This window comes from Amphiura filiformis, chromosome 9 (genome assembly GCF_039555335.1).
Source record: "Amphiura filiformis chromosome 9, Afil_fr2py, whole genome shotgun sequence".
Taxonomy (NCBI): Eukaryota; Metazoa; Echinodermata; class Ophiuroidea; order Amphilepidida; family Amphiuridae; genus Amphiura; species Amphiura filiformis.
The window spans coordinates 61,308,745-61,332,639 of record NC_092636.1 but is presented as its reverse complement, the minus strand read 5'-3'; the positions used below and the strand labels follow the sequence as shown (position 1 = coordinate 61,332,639).

Below are 23,895 nucleotides of genomic sequence, written 5' to 3'. Positions count from 1 at the left end.
AGATATTGCATCCATATTCTTAACAGGTGCAGTAATAGATACAATCTTGGTAAATTATTGTTTTATATAAGACAATTAATTGTCAATTAAAAGAAAAAGTTGTTTATTTAGAAAAGTGACTTCAATTCCTTTGGTTTTGTTTTTCAAAGCAACAATGAAATACAGATATAAAATAGTGGGTGGGGTTTTCTCCAAACATAGCTTTTGGAATGGATCAACCTCAACCATATTTTACTTAGTACATGTAGCATACATAAAGTTTTATCTTCCATTGCCTGTGTCAGTTTTCAGGAAATATGTATAACATGTTTACAGTAGGCTATATGGATTTATTTTAAGATAAGTTAACAATATAACATACCACAAAATGCAAAGCAATATATTACAAATTATACATTACATAAATAAACTTGCATGTTGAACCAATAGCTGTTGAATAATTTCCACTGGTTAATATTTACGATAGTTAGTAAGCAAAAATATCACACATAATACCACAATATATTGAAGGTTTGCAATCAGATTTCTACTGGTCCCTGAATTTGAACCTCACTATGTTCTCTTTGACTTAACAATGTGGAAATGTTAAAGTTTATTCCCTAGTACTAATGTATTTAGCCATGATTAATATATAACCTTAGCATTCTCTATATATTCCATTAAATAACATATATATTTGTCCCATTCAAGTCCACCTGTTCATGAGACTAGTCAATCATCCTTTCTTGTATGATAAACTACTAATTTCAATCAATTTGGATGCTTCATATCACAAACATTTGCTTGGAATATGGTCATGTCAATGTGAATTAAGAAATAATTTTGTACCGATATATGCATGTAAGATGTAAGGGCTTCTTATTAAAATGTGTGCTAGAAACAGTGTACACATGGGATACTTTTTGGTGCAAAATGCATCAACTAAGTGCTTATCATAAAGAATGCACTTTCACTGTCTATTATTTAGTAATGTTCATGTTTCATACACTGTTAAAACTTTGGGTAAGTTTGACCTAACATTGGTTCTGCTAATATGTTCATCACAACTTCTGGGTAAAAATATGTTGTAAAATAACATAACAAAGTCATACCTACTGTAGCAGTTGTGTTGTTCATAGTGGAATCATATGTTGGGTAATACCCATTGTTTTAAGAGTGTAAGCAACTGCAACTTATACTACTATAACAAACACCTATAATATGACCTATATGTATGAAAATTGGGCTATTCCACTTGAAATCCATACACCCCTTATGTATATCATGACCGTAATCTCCCACACAGGGGATGTATAGACTTCAGATGGAGTCACACATTCAGGTTACTCAATTTGAAATATATACTCCCTGTGTGGAAATTAAAAATCACATCTTCCATAGGGGGTGTGGATTTCACATGGAATGGCCCAATTATGCAGTATCTATCCTACTGTACAGGTGATAACCTAACCTTTATCATTGGTGTACGATTTCATTTAATCTTTAACTAACCAAGATTGTTGTGATTTTTCTCTTCTTTTTTTCTTGATATCTAACTGCTCGTCTTCTAACATATACAGAGAAAGGTAAACTAACCCTGTTTTAATCATTAATATTTTAACAATGTCAACATTTGAATGGTTCAGCTTATTTACATCCAGGGTTTAATAAATGCAGAATTATTGAGATGAGTTCAGATGAAAAAGGTGATATATACTATGAGCTGCTTAGTGTTATCAATATTATTTCATATTCTTCTCTTTTTTCAATGAAAATGAGCTTTTAACCTAATAGTGCCACTTCTTAATTTAAGTTTGTTTGGTTTATAATTGGCAAAAAAACAAGATAGAATGATGTGTACGGTGTTAGGTGTAACATTACACTAATTACATGTTGTGTAATGCCTGACTGGCATACGCTTATGTGAATTTATGTGAGTGTAAGTTGGGACATAATTGACAAACGCAGTAACAAAAAACCACAATTTTTGCCAATTATAAACTAAACAAACTATAGCGAATACAAAGGTATCTCTTTGCAAATAATTCACCCCAATTTTTTTGTGTGGTGAAATTATTCTAACAATGTTGCTGATTGGTCCAATTGATAATGCAAACCTCTTTTTGGCCAATCGGCAGGTAGTAAATTCTCATGGGGTTAATTCACTAAGCAGCCTTTGGATATATCATTTTGTTCATCTGAATTGTTCATTTATTTATTTTGAAATGCTATTCAACTTAAGATTTTAAATTCTCAACTACTTTTTGGTACAGGATGTGGGATAATGCAAGTCCAGAAGATGGGTAAATAATGCATTATGAAAACAAAAGTATTAACAAATCTAATTTGCATCATTATTGCATGCTGCATCATGTGAAGATGCAAATGACGTATAAAAGGAGGTCAATTTACAGTCGGTAACCATCGGTTCCAATCAGGGTAATGCCCGATTGTCAGCTACACTTACCTGTCCTGTAAAAATACCCTGACCAGCTATCTACGGCGACCCCCTTCACCAGGGCACTTGTGCCTGGCCGAAGTTTCATCAGCATTATCTCCTAGATGTTGGTTAATTATATTTGTGCAAGTATTGACATAAAAAATTAAATTAAAAAAAATGGATGATGTACTGAACCATTTCAAATGGATGATGTTGTTTGGGAAAGCTTCAACGCTAAAGACTGATGTCAGTGATGTGTGTTGCTACAGTTCAAGCGTAATGACTACTGGATTTCTTTTGTAGCCAGAGTTTTATGGATGGTTGATTAAGATGCAACAAAATGTTTAGTTTTATCTGATCATTCAAATTTCACAAATTGATCTTAGTTGAATATTTGAAGAAAAATAATAATTTCTGTCATTGCATCTTAATGATCATCTTGAACACAATATTCGCTGAACTGTCAGTCCAGTTTTGAAGCAACCCCTATTTTCCTCAAGTCATGTGTATTTTGTTACCGCAATAATCTTTGCTGTACTTTCAGTCGAGTTTTGAAACAGTCCCCTATTTTCCTAATAAATGTCATTGTGCATTTTGTATCTTTTTTAAGGTTGTGTTATGTTTGCTAGATGGTTACCATTATAATTTTGACTGAACTATCAGTTTTGAAGCAACCCCTATTTCCCTTATGCCGTGCATTTTGTATCTTATTTAAGATTGTGTCATGTTTGCCAATGATGAAATACAAGTCGTAGCTTGATATAATGCAAAGCCGTCATTTAAGTCCAATGCTTTCTCAATCAACCTAGATCGGTGGTGAATGAGAGCAGAAAATGTATACCTAATTCATGTTGCTTCTTGATTAAGCCTGCTGCATGCTCTATGTATAGTGCATCGTAATGAATTATGTGCATATGAAATGTCCTGTGATTCATAGAGTGCCTAGTGCATGCTTTCACCGGTTCAACTACATGTCCTGAGTCCTGATATTTTGTTATTTTTGTGGCCTATATTCCCCATTGAGTATGAAGGAAATAGAAGCATGAAAGGCAAAGAACCTCTTATATTAGTCTGGTGAATAAAGGGACAGAGGAGGTCAGACAAGACGAGTCAATCATCAGATAACCACTTTGATTTTGTTCAGAGATAACAGAAGAATATAATGAAACACGATTTAAAGCTGTTACAATGAAAATAGCCCTGCGGATATTTTGTGCAATTCTAAAGCTTTTTTTAATTATCATTTATAAAGAGCTTAATAACAATTTGTGCATGATTATTCTATAAGAATCACAAATCCCAGCAACGGTGAAAAATAAGCAATTTTCCCCAGGATTTTACAGGAATTACAAATTCCAGCATAATTTTACAAGAATTGCGAACTCCATCATTTGTAAAAGATGTATTTCTAAAATTGATGTGAAAGTGTATTGACAGTGTCTTGTTTTGTTTCCATGTAGAATATCAATTGACCTTTTCGGTAAATCCCATAATTCCTTGCGGTTAGACCCGAGATGTTGTCATTTGATGTCACACCGATGCGCACAAATGTTCAGCAAACATCGTTACTGCGCATTGGCATCAAATTACGACATCGCGGGTCTAACTGCAACAAATTATAGGATTTGCCGAAAAGGCCAATTGGCAAATTTCAGCCTTATACATTCCAATAACTCATTTATTTTGTTATATTAAACATGAATCTTATTTTAGAAATATTATAACTTAATTTAGCGCCTCATCAAGCATTGGTTAAATGTGTTCATCCAAATTGATCATTTCGGTATATTTATATTCCAAATATGGTAATATTATCTAAAGAGCATTCATCTATTTGTAAATATTACATGAATATGATGGAGCTGTAAGGTTGGATTACATACATATTTACTGAGTATTATTTAATACCTGGATATTCAGGAGTATATGTATGCATATATATACCTGGATACTCCCTCGCACCGAGGTACGCACACATGCACACGCACGCCAACCATTCCACTGTCAGAAAAAAGTGGTACTTGAAATCGACTGGGAATAAGAACTGCAGGACAGGTATTAAATACATGCACGTTGCATATAAGTCTGCTTGCATGTTTGCCTGATTTGGACTGCATTATATGTATACTGGTATGTAATGGGAATAGCAATGCAAGGTCCTTAAAATAGGTGTAAATAGGGGTGTTTATGTGGGTGTGTGAACAGGGGCGTAACCAGACCTGACCTTCCGGGGGGGGCAAGATCGTAAAATTTCCCAAAAAAAGAAAAAAAATCGTAGTATTTATGTGCGGCGGCTTGCCATGAAGCATTAAACTAGTGGGGTCCAGGGGCAAAGCCCGGTCTGGGGGCTTCAGGGGCGGAGCCACAATGAAAGTAATGTAGGACCCTATAGATCTTCTTCCCTCTTTCTTTCCTTTTCTCTTCCCCTTCCCCTTTCTCTTCTCCTTTCCTTTTTTCTTCCCTTTTTTCTTCCCTCTTTTTCCCTCTCCTTCCTCCCCTTTTCCCCTTCCCAATTTTTTGCTCTTCTTCCCAGTTTTTTTGTGCCGGGGGGCAGCTTCCCCCCCCCCCGCCACCCCACTGGTTACGCCACTGTGTGTGAAGGTTGGGAGTGTGGGTGGGGGTACGTATTATGTGTGTGCATGTTTGAATATGTACTCTCTTGTGATTTGTGTAGATGTTTGTGTATATGTGGGTATGCATGCGTATTTGAGTATATATAGTTCATATTAATTTTGTATGACTCTCAGTGCGTGGATTATAAATGAATTGATGTTGGATGAATGCGTTGCGTGTGTGGGGTGAACATGCGCAAGAGTGTGTGTTTTTATGCAAGTATTTGCACATTTATATGAACAATTTGGTATTTGCAGTAAATGGTGTAAGTATTTGTTAAAAATTACATTCAAATAAAGGCAACCTTTATTCAAAAGAGAAAGTTGAAAAAAGGGTCATTCACAAAATTATATTTTGAATTCCCTACATGATTTATCCCCCCTCTTTAAAATGCCATCCAAATACCTTGTATCTACTTCATATCATGTAAGCCTCTGCTGGCTTGTGATAATCCCCAGTGTCTTCTTCACCTGTATCTGTTGACAAGAGTTTCCAGGTACCAGCTACTGAAGTACGGTTGTGATGTCACTTCGAAAATCCTCTTCATCCCGGGGAGAATTCTCAGCTGTAAACAAACCGAAAATCCAATCAAACATTTCAGCTTTATTTAAAACGTTCTCATATCGCTGTCAGATATGACTTGTTGTGCATTATTAACTGCTTAAATTAAAGACACTCAGGGATTTGCTTAATCAGAAAATCTAAAAAATCATCAAAAATCAGATTTTTGCATATAATGAAGGGTGTACTGTATGTAGGTGTGCTAACATACCCTGCAATCTCATCAATCAAAAGCACCTTAATTAAATAGGGGTAAAATATGACATAGTCAGGACTCTGTCCCTATGGACACTTGCACACAATTGAATGGGGCTGCACATTTTGTATAGTACTTCTGTTTCCTTCCTACCAATTTTTCATATGAAAATGTACAGTTATAATGGGATTTTTTCCCAACTTATCCTTTTTGAACAGTTCCTAAAAAATTCAAATTTCTTCATACTCTTGCGAGGATCACACTGCTAGTGCCTTTAATTTACATTTCAACTCTTCCCTCAAAGGATTTTGATGATGCTTTTGATGTGCGAAGATGTGGCAGGGGTAATTGTACAGCATCAAGTTGTGATTAAGAGAGCAACAGTTTGACACGACCTCCGCCCAAGTGACATAGATTTTGTGCCATGCTTTTGACATGTTGTTAACAATTTTTGGCAACATTAGTGATGATTTTCAGGAGATCAGGAGCAGTGTATTAAGCAGTTTTTGTTGGCATACACATATAATTTATACAGATGTGGCTTAAAGTTCATTTAAAAGACTGAAAATCTGTAGGTTCAAATTAAACATTCTAAATTGGCTAATAATCCTGACATTTCAGGATGCTCTATTGCTTACCAATATTTTTAGCACATTTTAATATTTCATTTTATCTTGGTAGATTTTAATGCTATTAATGCAGACATATTAGCATTTTATGGTGAAGATATTTGAGATATTTACCTGCATGGTGTAGCAGAGCAAAATGCTCCCCATTTTGGACATCCTGCTACACAAATTTCGGCTTGTATAGCAATTTTTGACAATGTAAACACCTAAATAATGTTTTCGCTAAAAGTTGCTACACAAATTTTTCAAAGTAAATCAAACCCTAAAATCAATCATTTTAATGATAACAAACACATAACAAAACCGGCAGGTTGTACCTATACTTGCTTGAGAATGGCGAGGACCACAAACATGCTCATGGACACAATTCTTTAACTATAATAAATATGTTAGTACCATCATTCAATTGACCTTTGAGTGTATTGGGTACAGAAACTCATACTCCCACAATGTTGGTCATATTTTAGCTATGATGGTCAAATGGTGAATAATGTATTATATACCTCATATATAGATTCCTGTCATCTGATTGGTTGAAAGTGCAGTCATTGAATTAACTATGCCCGCAAAATGAACTATGGACCGGTCCATGGAAATGAACTATGGACCGGTCACGTCGTCACCACCAAACTGCGCGTTTTCCCAGCGTAAAATGATTACGCCGCGTTAATGTTTTCACGCGCTATAATTACGCAGAAATCGCAGATTGTAATCTGTGTGCCGTTCGCATTGAAACTATTAATTTCTCTTCCCAAAATCGATGCTTTTAACCAAACAGATGACAAGAATCTTAAGATTTGGTATATAAAACAAATATTGACTGCTTTTTATTCGGGCATGGTTAAAATTATAGGCCCTTGGTGATCTCAAAACCATGACTATGCCCCTCGGCTACGCCTCGGGCATAGTCATGGTTTTGAGATCACCTTGGGCCTATAATTTTAACCATGCCCCTCATAGCAGTCAATATTTGTATACTGTGTCATTGAAATGAGGCTATTTTGGTTTACAGTGTTAGTATCAAAACTTAGTATAGAAAGATTGATATCTCATGAAATATCTTGACCAAAGCCTTCCTTTACACACAATTCTGTTATTGTCGCATTCCCGCCATGTCAATGGTTGCTATGACAACACTGTCACTGGTGCCATATAACACAGTGGTCTGGTGCAGTGAGTCACCTCTTGATAAAATGAAATATTTCCTTCCTTCAATGTGAACACTTCAAATCAATATTTCTAGACCAACGTTGTTTTGTCTTTCATTTCCGCTGCAGGGTCAGGTTTATTAATGTCGCAGTTTCTCGCGCACTAAAAAAAATAGACTGCATTTTCATCAAGGTATGTGCTAGCTGCTGCGCTAGTCATGTTAATTCTACACAACTGTAAAATCAATGAAAGTTTCATCAATAATTTTATTTGATTTTGTGCTAAATTATGCACATTTTTCACTTCAATTTGTGTTTTAGCTTTAAATGTGTGACTCAACTCAAATATATATGGGAAAGTAAATATTCTTTGACAGAATTCCCAGTAAATTAAAAATTGAGAAACAATTAGAAATGAAATTACAATTTAGATCTTTTGATCAGAGCGCAGAATCATGCTCTGAGGTTTTATGCCATGCAATTAACAATTTAGTCATCCAGTATTACTGACAAGGTAGAATTTTGTTAGTTAAAATTGAAATCAAGCAAAAACAGAAATTGTGTTTGAAACCTGCTCACACATAATATGTGAAGTATGATTTGCTGCCTAGACCTAGGCCTTTGGCCAATTTCAAACCATCTTTAGGTGTAGGAAAAAAGTGACCAAAAGAAATTTAAACTAAAAAGATGAATAAAACATGAGCATTAGCAATTTATTTATCTTTTGTGTTGTTGACCTGTCTTCTGAAGATAGTGTCACATTTTACAAATTAATAGTATCATCATGTTGAAATTTACATTTGACCTGAAATCCTTTAATCTGTGGTTTCCTGAGCTTTCTTCCTTACAGTTTCAACATCTATGGCCCATCCAAATAGACAGTGTTCTGCTTGCATTTTAAGGCATGATAACACATGGATGAAACCATAACCATTATTGGGCTTGAATGAAGACAGACAGAAAGAGATAATATTCTCTGTGAAGTTAACACATAGGAGACTCCTGAACTACTGGGACTGTCGCTATACATTGCATTAAAGGTGCAATCAGAGATATTCTGTATACAACAATTTGCTTAAATGCACCAAGAACTGATCAACAAACATAAATTGGTCAATTTGATCATTATTTTTCTGCACTTTTACAAAAATATTATCAGGTTGTCGCTGTTCTAGCATACCAGCCTTTTGACAATTTGTTTGACAAAAAAAGTTCACTTGAAATTATAAATCTATGACCCAAACTCTACAATCTTTGCACTCAAAAATTCAATTCATTTACGAGATATTGTGCTAATTTATATTCAATGGTATGTGGAAAAAGTGAGAATCTGTGGCAACCAAAAGCATAAAAGAAATAATAAGTACATGTATTTTTTTGCTAATTTACATTGGTATTTTGAAAAGTACAAAATGGATTTTTAAAAGATTTTTAGGAACATTTTCAATCATTGGTGAATGGAAGAAAACTCTGACAAAACATTGCAGTCACTTATTGTGAAAGACTTCCTAAATTGATTTGCTGAGGGAATATTTTGAAATGAAGACAAATTTGGGGAAATAAGGAACACTTGACGAAAACTGAAACCTTAGAATCCGAGCAAATTGTGGACGTTATTTGACAGACGATGCAGCTGATGGCTGCAAGAAATAGCAGAACAAATTAGATGCTGAGATAAAAGTCTGTGCTGCACAAAGTTCCTATATCATAATGTGGGCCTATAGGTTTATACCATCCAATCAATGAAAAAAGAGAAAGGGTGAAAAAGGTGATGAAAAAAAAAGCATGTTTTTCATGAAAAAGGGTGTTGAATAATTACATCAATTGAATCCTGAGTGTAAGTGGCACTTTCTTGATGTTCAAGTATCTGTGGATATGCAAATTTAAAGCGAAGTTCATCAGCCCTTTAGCTTTTGTTGGGCTAAATGTTGCAAACAAATTGTCACTAAATTAATTATTAGTATTTATACACTTTCAATAGTTAGTCTTTCACACATGCAGTTTGTAACATACTGAAACTGGTGTTAATTAACCATACAACTGATGTTGATTTTAGACTTGGTTCTCTTAGCATGCTTGGGAAGTGGCAATTATGTATAGAATTTAAAATACTGTTTGGTGGGATATATTTCGAGACATTTTAATTTTCTCACTTTTTGCAGGAAATTTCAGAACTTCAAATTTTAAAGTCTGCAAAAATATATTTGACTCATATAGGCCTATGTGTAACTGTTATAAATCACAAATAAAAGAAATCACAAAATTGTTCAAAATAGTTCAAATGACTAAAAATGAATGCCGCTAAAATATGGCACTATAAAATATTTGAATTCATCATGTCCAGACATTAAATAAGCATAGACAATTGACATAAGTCACATGATCAGACCAGCTACATCATTTTCTATTGATGTTCGCTATTGACAATAACGACTGTTGCCTTTGGGCTTGCAAACTATTAACAGTAAATTCATTGAGATGTGAATGATTTTTTATAAGCATCATTTTTTTACAAATATCTTTAATAGCTATTGATTAGTGTCTGCATTTTTATCCCAGGGGTATTCTTGCTTTTGGATGGGATGAAGATCTGCAGCTGGGATTCTGAAAACTTGACACAAAAATATATTAAATTTGATGAAAACAAGACCCAAATATGCAAATTTTCTGGAAATTATTGATCAAAATTAGGTAAATTGACCAAATTCTGGAAAATATTGATACATTTTGCTAAAAAAAGTGAAAAACAAGTACTTTATCTAGGTATTTGGAGACAATTTTGAAAAAGCACCCCTTCTGTAAACTAGTTTTCTGAAACCTAACTCTAAACCCAAGAGTCTACAAAAGCATTGTGAAACTGCAGCATATTCCGGTACCCACCTCTCCACTTTTTCTATAAATTGTTTGTAAGACATTCAGATATGTGCTAATCGGATCAATAAATTGTGTCGACAACCATATTTAGCCTTAAAAATAGGCAGGAAACTCTAGCAAAAAGAATTGTATCGATTGCAGATATTGTTATAGACTTGGGCCACTGTATGATATTAAATCACCCCTGAATGCAACCCAATGCGATATTAAATTGCTATGTTATGCGTAGGAGAGTTGAGACTCATCAATACTTCATTATATTTCCAAACATGGCGAGTCTTTTCATGTTGCGCTTTTACTGTATGATGTAATTGAGGTAGGTTCGATATTGAATGATAGTGTTATGAATTGGATGTGAGCATTCAAGGAATTGCAGGGATTTGGTTGGAATGGTCGTGGATGGATGAAGTTAACATGGATGTGCTATTGTTTTGTTGACGCTTTAGCGTGTGAATTTAGGGAAGGGGGAGATTTGTGAGCTCTCATGACACATGATATGAAAATGAGTGGGTATAAGAAGGGGTAAGGGATGCAAATTAATTAACATTAGTAAAGAAATGAAAAGGATTGAATGAATAGATGAATGAATGAATGAACAAGCAAAATAGATGAATACAATTTTTGAATGCATCGCCCTGCACTACAACATTCACGCGGTACCTATGCATTGAACCACAGATGTCAAAGAACAGGGATAAGGACCTGGATTGTAATTCTATAGAATATTCATAACATGCTGATCACTTGCACCTGCAAGATTAGTATCTTTGAAAAGATCAGTATTAGGCCTTGAGTGCAACCTGCTTGTAGTGCAGGGCGATATATTCAAAAATTGTATTCATCTATTGCTATGGTAGTTAATCCTCCTATTACATCACTTCTACGGCAAATTGAAGAGTGATTGAATGAATAATAAATAACTAAAGTGAAGAAGCGGCTTGAATAAGAGAATAAAACAAGTGAATTGATGAGTCAAACTGATGATGAGATCAATCTAATCTTGGGCTGCTTGTAATAGCAAGAAAAAAAGATTCCCTTCCCTACAATAAAATTATCTGCAGACACCTGTTGACTTGAAATTGCAGGGTAGATAATAAGCACCAACTGAATTCAATATTTTTATCTTATAAATATTACCATATAACGATTATATTGCCACCATATGTCAGGCTTTCAAATGAGCATGTGATCATCTTAAGCATTTCAAATAATCGAGATGATAATTTAGATGAAATTTCACAAAAATCCATGGAAGTAATAATAAATCTTGTCTACTTCCGCCGGTTGCATTCAATCATTCTTTATGTCACTCCATTTCTACAAAAAGTAAGAAATTGTTGAATATAAAAAAGTGACTGATATGCTGTAACCGCTAATTTGTGTGAGTCTCCCTTCAATTTTATGCATAAACGTGGCATTTTGAACAACACATTGAGCAGTGCATCGTAAAATCAAGTCTAGTCGCTGTGCTGATAAATTGTGTCTGACAAGTGATCATGTTTCATGTGAAGAATTGTCTACCTTTTTATGCTGTCTTTGTATCCTGTTATATAACTTGAACAAAACCGAAAAATTGTGGTAAACCGCTTGCAAAATAATAAAAAGTGCACCGCCAATTGGAAACAAAATTATTAAATGTTGCCCTTTTGGAAGAAGAATCGACACCACAAGAATTCTTTTGAACGTGAAACTTGTTTGTGTAGCATACTCTAATTATTAAGATGCTGAGCAACAGCAGTGTTTGTGATCGTTTTGAATGAAAACTTTGCTTTTTTATTTGGTATGGGACAAAATGCAAGCTTTTGTCTGATTCTTGTTGCATATGATCACACTACATTATTTGTGCCTTGATATAATGTATGTAACATTACAATGTGCATTTTAGACTGCAGTTATCAATCATGCATTTTGAATTTTGTTCCATGGCATGCAAGGTATTTGCCACCATATTTTTGTGCATACTTAATGTGAAGAATATAATTATATATAGCAGGGACGGGCCCCTGGTAAATCTACCAGAATTATGCAAAATCAGCTGATGTTTTGTATAGTTAATATCAGTCCATTTTAGCTTCTGCCCCTGCTATTTAAAACCCTGATTTGGGTGTGAAAATGAACATGCATGTAAGCACTTGTACATGCTACTGTTTAGAACAAGATCATACTATTTTGAGCCAAATTTGCCAAATTTGAGCTGTACAACTTTGTACTCTATAATTGAAAAATCAACTTTCCTTAAAAATTTTAAAGTTATACCTGAAGACTTCTAGCCCAAATATCTTAAAGCAAACACCAAATCTTTCAAATCTTTCAAACATGCAGCCCGCATGCAGCATGGTCAGTGACTAACAGTCTTTTTTCCACTATCTATTCACAACTATATTATTTGTCCACCTTGGTGTGCCCCACCAGTGAAACCCAAAACCTATCATGGGAATCGGTTTCGTGCAAAACGCAAGATGTCGCATCTACGGGACTTGTTTTTTATGAGCCCGGACTAGACTGTTGTTTGTTTAACGTGTCGTCGGCACAGACATGTAGCGTTACCTTTTAGCAATGGACGGAATTTAAGGAGATAAAAATATGAATGATCATTATGAGAATCCCTTGGGTTAGATCCCGGGGGTTAGATATGCAGTATTTGCTGCACAATAATGTCAACTCATCAGGTTTAACGTACAGTCCTATTCCAGAATTGAGGAGAATTTGATAACATTATTATGTCCATCAAACAAAGTATAATGTTTTAAGCAGGGGTGGATACAAGATGTGGGGGCAATCACAAGTATAATGCTGACTACTGCGGTATCATGTAATGGCTGGTTTAAAGATTCCCACATTCTCAAATGCAACAAAAACAAAATTGTTTGTTTAATAGTGAATGTCATCACTGCAAAAAATATTTGCAATAAAAGCTTCCTTAAAACAGAGTCTAAATATTAGATAAAACACTAACCCAACAGTTGCATGATTTGGTTTACTCTCATGTTGGGTTTGTTTGTTTGTTTGTTTGTTTGTTTGTTTATTTCTTCTTTATACTGGGTCCATATTCAGGGGAAAATTTAAGTATTCCCCTGTTCTTCCATATGGGTGAACTTAACCAAACATTGTTAAATTTGCCCACTAATTCAGAATATTGATATTTGACCCAACGTTGCATGGGCAAAATTAAATCGACAGTGTCCTTTCAAATATGTTGCTCATCTACTTGATCTTGTTTTAAAGGGTAATACAGTTTTCTTAAAAGATGATTTTTTGTATATTGTTTAAAGTATGACTACCAAAAGTGATACTAATGGACAAATTTTTATTTTTAAATCAAGATATATTTTTTAACTTCATTCAAACTTTACTTTAACTGATACTTTTCTATAGTGCAACAGAAATCAGGTACGTGCAGAGCTCTTCCTGTTTAAAATCAATGGAATGGATTTTAATGAACTTAGAAAGTTCCTCCATTTAATGCTTTTATTTCGAAGTAACCAAATTAGCCATTTTTACTTTCCAAGCAAAGTTGAAACGAGATTGCGATTTTGGAATTAGTCTCCTCGCAGTTTGATTTTCAGATAAAACACCAATGTGTATGTTATAGCATGGTGAAAAGACTAGTGTATAATGGTAGAGTGCACGCGTGGGAGAAACATAAGTGGTAAAAAATTGTCTGCCGGATACTATATTTCAATTTCTTATATGGCAGTTACATGTGGGTGCATGAGTACCATGAAGAAGAGGTATTGCTGCTCAGTGAATGATGAAATTAGGTAAACACATGTGGCATATTTTCTTTGAGAAAGTCAAAAAGAATACAGATTATTGCTACTTGTTGAACAGTATGCTGTTAGCACTACCTGCTTATATTTGCAGTTTGACGCTTTATAACGTTTTATTTTTACAGTTATGTAAGGTGATGAAAAAAACCTGTTTTATGGGCCTAACCAACCCAGATTTTGAACTTTTTGGATCTGTTTTTAGATGTATGCAGTTTAAAACAGTTGCTTGTAAAGTGGATTGATTTTGACATTTTAAAAAAATTTTTTTTTCCTTTTTGTTGAAAAAATGTAGAAAATTTCCAAAATGTTTGCAAACATATTTGGAAAATTGTCAGATTTTGGTGATTTTTTGCTGTAGGGTTTTTAGTGTCTTTTAGAAAAATTAACTGCTACCAGCCTACCAACCAACCCACTCTACCTGGAAAGTATTTCTGTCTGTAGAACAGGGTGGTTTGTTGCCTATATAGTCACATGTATGGAATTGTCATGGTGCAGCTATTACCAAGCCTGTGTTATGACATTAATCTAAGATATGGCTTTCGCATCTGGAACACGGCTTAATGTTGTGATGCAACGCATGCTTCGTATTGTCTGTCATGGCATGTGTTTATCTATATTATTGTGCTTTTTGAGATTGGCAAACATGTGAAGCTAATGTTTCATTTTTGTAATGTGTGTTTAAAACTAAACCAAAACGCTGCTACAAACTGTCGCCAGATGTTAATGACAAATTTTTATTAAATGATACATTATTATTCATGGATTATGTCGATTTTTATATCCATCAACCTAATACAAAGCTAAAAGCTGTATTTAATGTTCAATCCAAAATCTAGGCTCTTTCCAGAAAGAAAACTTTAAATTGCCATATGCTGCTTATATATTCGCATACATTAAATCTGCAAAAAGCCTGCAAATCTAGTCAATCCAATAGGCAACAATTTAAAATCAATTTCAGAGTGTACAGAATAATACTACATGTAATAACAATGTATAAAGTCCCGTACTCATAAGATCCAGGCACTTAACACAAAACACTCGCAGCAACAATATGTTGTACGTGCAAAACAAACATGGTTTTATAGATGAAGGATTGTTCACTCCTTGTGTGGAGCGTTTTTGAACTGTCATCTTTGTTGTAATAATTACTTGTCATGTCGAGTATCATCAATTTAAGTTTGTCATCCCTACTATTGAGCTCAGGATTCCTTGCCATGTTTGTATTGCACCTCACACTGATATATTCTGGATTATACATAATAAGAAGGAAAGCGGAAAGGAAACACCCCGAGTAGCTTGTAGCATCTTAGTAGTGATTAAATGCCAAATTGTAGTGATAATGATGAAGAGCACTCCTCATGAAAATACGTAACATGATGAAACAAGTCATGTAATTGAACATTTTACCATTTTCAGGTTCTTGTCAGTCAAGTCTTTGCTTTATATATTTTTAAAAATTCAATTTTCTTGTCTCGCATAGCTTTGGGGTGATAGGATTTTGCGGTTTTATCCTCCCACTTTATACTCCTACAGACAATGCATGCAAGTATGGATGCACACATATGCATGCGTATCTATACCCAAATGCACATCCACCCACCACACACACATACAAAACAAATTGAATACACCACAATGCACACACCCCTCCCCACCCCACCCACACACAGAGTAGGGTCAAAATTCAAAGTTGTGCAAATGTGCCCATCAGTGGTTAACACCAGAAAAATGTTTTAAGATGGTGGGGAGGGTAAAAATAAAACAATTTTGTGCAAAATTGTTGCAAAAAGGGAAAATTATTTTAAATTTTTACTGAGGGGAATCTAGAAGCCAAGAGTTCTGACTGGGACCCCCCCCCCCCTATGGAGTACCCCATCCCCTGGCACTGCTACTGGTTCCCATTCACCACTTATTGTGATCCTTCTGATAAAAATGATTTCGTTTTGCTTTTTGACTTAAATTTAACACATATTTTTCGCTTAAATGTGACTTCCTTTGCAACACTTTTTGCACCTGATAATTTTCACCACCAGACATTAACATATTCCATCTTTTCCCATTTCATCTTCCTATTCACAATTTCCTTTTCAAAAGGTTGAGTATGCTGTTTTCCCTTGATTGCCGGTAATGCACTTCTGGTAAGGCTATGAGACAATACCTATCTAGTTGGGTTTTTTTCTCTCAATGAACATACCTCGTATAGCTATAGGTGTATGCAGTATACCATATTCATGTCAAAGTCACAAATCCCACAGTTCACCATTAAAAGTCAAAAATGCCTGTTACAATGTCCCCTCAAGAATTGTTATGAAAAACTACATTTCCTAAATGCTCAATCTATTTGATATCAAAGCATAACACATGTCTTGTAGGTACATGCAGCACAGGTTGTAATTCCTAGTTCTCGTAGGAGAACTGTAATTGGATTTCATCTTCAATGCAGTTTTGATTTCCCAAATTGTTTCAAAAATTCTTCCTCACAAATATTATGATTGTGTTTTTACACTGTATAAACCAGGTAAGTATGAATATACTATGTGCATGGGATGCTTTCTGACCTCTAAAATGTGTTTGTAAAATACTTGTATTTGATATTCAATAATATGCTATGCTTTTTTGTATCAATGCTTTTGTTGCATATGGTTTGTTTGTTTGTATGTTTAAATGGTTGCTCCATGTGGAGACACACTTGTGTCCTAATGCCAGTAATCTGAAAATTGGGAAAATAAATTGAAACAAACCAGTAAATTGTTTGCAATTGTTTTGTTTGATTGTTACAGAGATTTTGCTTATGTGGCTCGTGACAAAGTTACCAAACGCTACAAATGTCATGTATTCCGCTGCGACATTCCCGCAAAAGCCATCGCAAATGCACTACACGAAATCTGCGCCCGGTGATGAGCGAGAGGCAGAAAGGTCATACTATCTCCATGGTGACCCAAGGTCAGATGATCCAACAACAGCAACAACAACAGCTAATGCAAATGAGGAGTATTTCATTGGATAGCAACAAAGCACCTACACCAACCGCAGGTAAGACATTTATGACCTTTGACATTTGAACATTTGGTATACAACATGGTGAAAACCTACTTAGAGAAAGTTTTATTTTGGTGTTTCTCTGTAGAAACATGCTAATTCTCAGCTAAGAAATGCTAGTTCTCAGTAGAAACATGCCATAACGCTTGCTTATTGATTTATAGATAGCAAGTTTGAACTCTGACAGAATCTTTTTGCTTGGGGCATCTGAATATATGTAAGTAGGAGAGATGAAAATCAGAGAGCAATCAGCATTATAAACACAGATGTCATAGCTGTACCAATACTGATAGGTTCCTATACAAATATTGCTTATGAAAAGAAGATGTTAAAGATAAGTCAAAAATATCTCAAATATGCATGCATATCACAAACAATATCACATTCACAAGTATTTTATTCGTTCTATAGGGCTTTAATATCTGTGTAAAATATATTTGAAAATTTCACCCATGCCTATAAAGGTTTTTCTTTCAAATTGTAAATATGTCAGACAAAATAATATTTTACACCACTGCCACTCCTAACTATGAAATATGGGGTTAATTGCTCATGTCATCCATTGTGAAAATTGCCTTTGATGAATTGTAATATATTTGTAAGAATTTTATACTGCGATCAAAGATATTCCTTTCAAAAAGTGAAAATTTCTTTCAACAAAAATATGTTTCATACCATGTATGATTGTATTTGCGGCACTATGAATTGACAGGTTTATTGCTAATGGCATCCATTGTGTAAATTTTAAAGAAATATTACGCATCACGCAAGAAGGCGATTTGAAAGAAAATATAGACATAACAGATTCACTTTATTCATGTAGGTATATGTGAGTCTAACCAAATAAATTGAATATCTTTTCAAAACATGGAGGCCACAAGGTATACTGAGCGGAGATGGCTTTTGAGATCAGCAAAATGGATCGTTTTCAACATCCGCCATCAATCCTTTATCAAAAGCCTTGTTTGCGAGCCCGTAAATATCTCAAGTTGTGTGATGAGATGTCTTTGAAAAATATTTTCACATCCCATTGAAAGAAAGGTCTGGGAGTTCTTGATATTAGCTCTAGTGACATATGCACTGAACATTTTGTATATTAAGTGAATGTCAAGCATTGAGTTGAAAAGAAATATATTCCAAGTTTGATTTGTTTGGGTGCTTGTTCCATGTAGTGAATATCTTGTGTGTTGTATGGTATGAATGATTTGACAACATGGGTTTTTATGTTGACTTGCTTCAAATTAACTCACAATTCATGAATTCACAACTCACAATTCATGAACTTGCCAATTCGTAGTGCCTCAGTAGTGTAAGTTTGAATGATCATACAAACGGAAAGCGAACACAGCAACTGGATACAGTTGCTTCAGACAAGTATGGCCGCCAACGGGGGTTTTATACATATGAACTGCGTAGTGTCTCAGTCATGTAACGTATGCTTTGAAGGGTTACCTGTCTGTCTGTCATACTGCCAGACCATCAACAAACAGAGATGGGGAAACTAGTCAAAGAGTTAACTATACCAGGGCTATTATTATGCACCATATGTACCAGACAATTCATTAGCTTCATGTACTGAGATGGGAATATTATATAAAGTGGAGCAGGATGTGACGCGAGTATGGAATGTGATGATGCCATGTTTGACAATTTTGATGAGTTATTAGGCAGAATGGATTGGACTGATGAGTTGCCGCTGGATTCTTTGAAATTATCAGCCATTATTTTATGTATGTGCTGTTTATGTACCATATGGACTTAAACTGTATGTCAGGGAAACTTGGTGTTTTTATGGTTAAGGTGGTTTTATCATCTAGAAACACTCAAGAGTGGTAATATATAGAATCACTAAGTGTTGCCATCTAGAAACACTTGAGTTTTTTGACCAATCAGACATAATATTTAGTACATTTCAAGAAAGGTGGATAATTCAATTTGCATCTTACTAAAATGAAACTAAGTTGATTGCTGGTATAAAATGAAGCTAAGTTAATTCATGACTGGACTGACTATGATCACCTGTATTTAGCATTAATTTCAATTTCAGTTCAGTCTACTGATTTACTGGTGGAATTCATAATTTTATATGTGACATTGATAACTAATAAATATCTCTGTTTTATCTGGTTGTTTTTTCAGCTATTGATTTTCCTACACCCAAGGCAGAACCCATTACGGTCTTCAGAGCACATTATGTAGGCAACGCATACGTCCCCAAACATGGAGGTAATTATCAATTATCAAACATTACATTCTCAAACACTTTGGGGAACTGTAAGACACAAGTACCTGTTATAGCTCGGCTTGTAGACAGATCAGCATTCAGGAATTATCATATTTATATCAAAGGAAGATGTCACAATACAACATAAATTTGATTCATTATAATTGGAATTTTGATATTTGAAACACAATACTTTTCATTCTTTTCCTTACCTTCTTTTCATGGGTGCAGCAAAGAGAATAAGAATTTTCCAGAAAAAAAAGAGTCCAAGCATTTTGTGAGCTATATTTGATATACCTATACGGAGAATTCACTGAAATTAGTATAATCTTGACAGCATACACATCATTCATCAGAACTTCTTGAGATTGAACTATAACATCAAGATCCTATCTGCAATAGCTGCCCTATAGACATTTGATAATTTCTGCATTCTATATTGTACACATCTAAAGATATGACACCTGGCAGCTATTGCAGATGGGCCTTCTCAAAATGTCCACTTACCATCCAAAAGATATTTTCAGTATTCATCAATTATTGGTAGTATCATAAAGGATTGTTTGTTGTTGGTTCTATTGTCACTACTGAAATTGAGATGAAACTTTGAAATGAAATTTTATTTATAATAAGGGATGTAAGTGTTCAGGTATTTGCTTGATTTCAGGCATTTGCTGGGATTTTTCCTGTTCTAAAGTATACTGAAATACACATTTTCAGGCAATATTGAAGCAGTTTCAGGCATTTTGCTTGGATCTTTCCTGTACAAATGTACAGGGAAATACACATACATTCGAGTATAGGGAAATACACATTTTCAAGCAATATTGGAGCAGTTTCAGTACTTGCTTTCATCCCTGTGTGCTCTTCCAGCCAGCAGCAAACTCATTAATTAAACTGAAATTCAAATCATATTCTGGTTAAAAGAGTAAAAGGAAAAATGAAAAGAATATATGCATTTGTACAAATACATACTGATCATATTCCTGTCAGCATCTAGTGTCCCAGATTTTATTCTCTATATCTCCTGTTCATGCAAAATAAAATTTGAAGTAGTACTTGGGTCATGCATATCCCATAGGCTAGAGAATATGGATGAAGTACAGATGAATGAAAAAATAATCTTGCATATCAAAATATTGACCTAATTTTTCTGATAAATATGACACATTTATACCAGTACTTTCATGGCGGGGTCTCCTGTAAAGGAGGTCATATGATTTAGGAAAGTCAGATAAACTTTGCTTAAAGATATTGGTACAATCTATAACATTTGTAAAGCTATTTGCTCCAAGATATTGTTATATAAACAAGCCAATACAATATGCTTTCTTTCTTTCTATTATCGATACTAATATCAGACTTGGAGTAGCTTGAGGTGAAATGCTTTCAATGCTTATCTCGGTTTGCTTGCTGTTTGTTACAATAATGGTTATGAAGTATAACTATTATTGTGCTGTGAAACGGAATACTGTAAAGGTGGAATTTTGGCAATTCATTTATTTTTGTTCTTGTCGCAATTCAAGTAGCTACGTAGGGTTACGAGTTATATTTAGGGTATTGTTTGGGATATTTTGGAATTATTCCCAAATATTTATTCCTTTTTGTATCGGTCAATTTGAGGAAGCTTAAAATTGCAAATTTGCAACTGAAGCAGTTCAAAATCAGAAGAGTACAAAAAATAAATTTCGCAAATATGTCCTGATACTGTTTATAATAACACTGTGACCAACCAATGTCCCTCAAAAGTATACCTTGTCACAGCATCAAATCGTGTGAGTAATCCTAGCAGGAGCGTTACAATTGATGACATTTATTAATAAAACATAGAGGTAGCTTAATGAATTTGCATCATCAAAGCGTAAATCATATCACACAAATGACCTACTTAAAAGACCCTTTTCCCATCTATCCCATCATGCACCATTCCAGGTGGTTGCATTGTGATAGGTATTCATGTCCTGTGCACACGTTTGAAAGCACAACCACATTATAAACATTATAAACAAATCATAAAAAATAAGAATTTTTTATAATAGTGTGAAAATATTTTTTTTTAATGTCATAATGATAAGAATGCTTCTGTTGATACTGACCCCTCCTGTAATACTGCATGCTGGGTTATATCGTCAAGGGTTTATTTGGATATTCAGGTGTAAAGTTAATCCATTTTTATCACCGCCTACTCAGTCATGTAACATACAAGGCAACAGACAAATATATAGATCAGTGCTTGGTCTAAACATCAATTTCCATAGAGAAAAGCCAATTAAGAGCATATTTAATGTTTTATAGTGTCTACATGGGAGAAAAGAACTAGGGCATTTTACAGCATGTATATAGGCTAAAACGTTTAAATGTGTAGCAGCATTTATGCTGATTATATTATACAAATATGGACCATCGTACATTTGTGATATCTATATTTATGTGAGCTATAAAACTACCATGGTGTTACTGTTTGGAGGGCTGAAAGATATATGTGATTTAATAGCATTATGACTCAGATATTTATTTTGTTTATTAGAAGTAAAGAGCATGCATGTTTGACAGGGTTGAAGCTGCAGTAGGTGGTCAACAGAGCCCACTACTCAGTTTTGGAGCCCACCACTAAGCTGCAGTTGTAATATTGAAGCCTACCACTCAGAGTCAAAAATGACACAATTTTGTCGAATTTGTCAAGAATTTGATCAATTTTGAAAACAAATTGCCAAATATGCAAGATTTTCATTAAATGCCACCCAGCACTAAATATATCCTAGCTACAACCCTGATGTTTGAAATAGCAGCAAAAATGTGGAGGTGCATTCTTAAAATACAACAGACAAGAGATAACTGCTTAGGGTAGCATATTTTCCGCTGCAATATTTTGGCAAATAACCTGAAAGCAGAGAAATTCTGTTTATATGATTTCACAACATTTGGAGAATACACAAAAGTTAAGTCAATACCAAGCATTTCTTGGTTTACTTTGAATTCAAGCAGCTTGAACTGAGGTTGTACTGCAGTCAAGGAAAAACTATGGACCCTTCTCTGATGTTGATTTAGTTAACAAAACAACATGACAAACATAAAATCAAATGCTGATGCTCAAATCTTGAAATTCAAGGCAGACACATGGAAATGATCCTCCAAAATCTCAAAGCAGACATGTATTCAATAAGTGCAGTTTACGTCATATATGTGGAATATTTGAAGCATGTTAGCATACTTAACTGATTCAGGTTTGCAATGTACCATGACTTCTTTCATGGCTATAAAATGTATGAGAGAGACATAGATATAAATGTAGCATAGCATTTTATCAATGTTCTGAATATAAATATATAGGCTCAAGAAATCTTAGCATGACCATTTATTTATCAACAAAGACCTCTTAAAGCATGATACCAACACTAGACAATTTCACACACATTTATGCATTATGCAGATGCATTTTTAATGTTTATTTCAAAATTTAAAATGTCATATTCCAAACAGTCAATTTCGGTATTTGTTTAAAACTTTATTTCTAGTATTTGCTTTAAAGATCAAGGAGAGTCAGTGTAATGTATGCTTACAAAGAAAACAGTAATGTCTGTTATGAGAAGAGGTACAGGGAGGCAGTAGCAGACATGCAATGTATAAAGAATATAAAGATTATATATAATTCAAACATACAACAAATTAGGTCGAATATTTATTTGTAGCTTTAACAAATTTCACAAATATGAAGATTTTTTTCTTACCACTTACAATTGCCAAGTAATGTTACGCCTAAATTTCCATGTTTCTCATAAAAAGGCTGTAACTTGTACTTATTTTTGGCCATATCAAGCTTGTCCTAAGCAGATGGTAAATTCACTCCTTGATCTCTGTACCATTATAGGTATGGAAACACTGAACATGGCTATTAACAAGGCATTTGAGACGATACCAGAGGAGAACTGGATACCAGCAAGGATTGAAGTAGCAGTGTCAACGGTCACAGTCACAAATATCAAGGTAACGCTTACATGCCTGTGTCATCTTCGCTTTATTCATAATGATCCCATTTGTACCATATGAAAAAGTTTGATATGTATGAGTGCACTAACACCACAAGTTAGTAAAATATGACATGTCACATCAACAAAACTGCTGAAATCATGCATGAAAATAAAAACATAAAAAGTAATTATATCATCTTTTGACAAGCAATGTCTCAAAATAAAGCTGATAAAATTCTACTTAACATCAAAGTATTATCTCAAATATGATTTTTCCTGCAAAGAAATTGAACAAAAAATGATGTTCAATAGTTCTTATGAACAAACACATTTTCGAAGGAACTTTTTTGTTTCAACTTTTCTCAAAAATGCCAACCTATTTATTCTGCATTGATAAAATACCAAAAAAAACTTTTTGCCTACTTCCACTTTTCTATTTACTTACGGGAAAACT

The 23,895-nt window shown here is 34.3% G+C and overlaps 1 protein-coding gene across 1 annotated transcript in view; it reads left to right on the top strand.

Annotated features, from left to right (window-relative positions):
- The window catches only part of LOC140160203 (uncharacterized), a 115,466-nt gene that overhangs the window by 71,761 nt on the left and 19,810 nt on the right, over window positions 1–23,895 (top strand). The window contains 4 exon segments of the mRNA XM_072183481.1: window positions 16,991–17,102; window positions 17,105–17,243; window positions 19,389–19,475; window positions 23,342–23,457. Of these exon segments, the coding sequence (XP_072039582.1) occupies window positions 16,991–17,102; window positions 17,105–17,243; window positions 19,389–19,475; window positions 23,342–23,457 (454 nt within the window).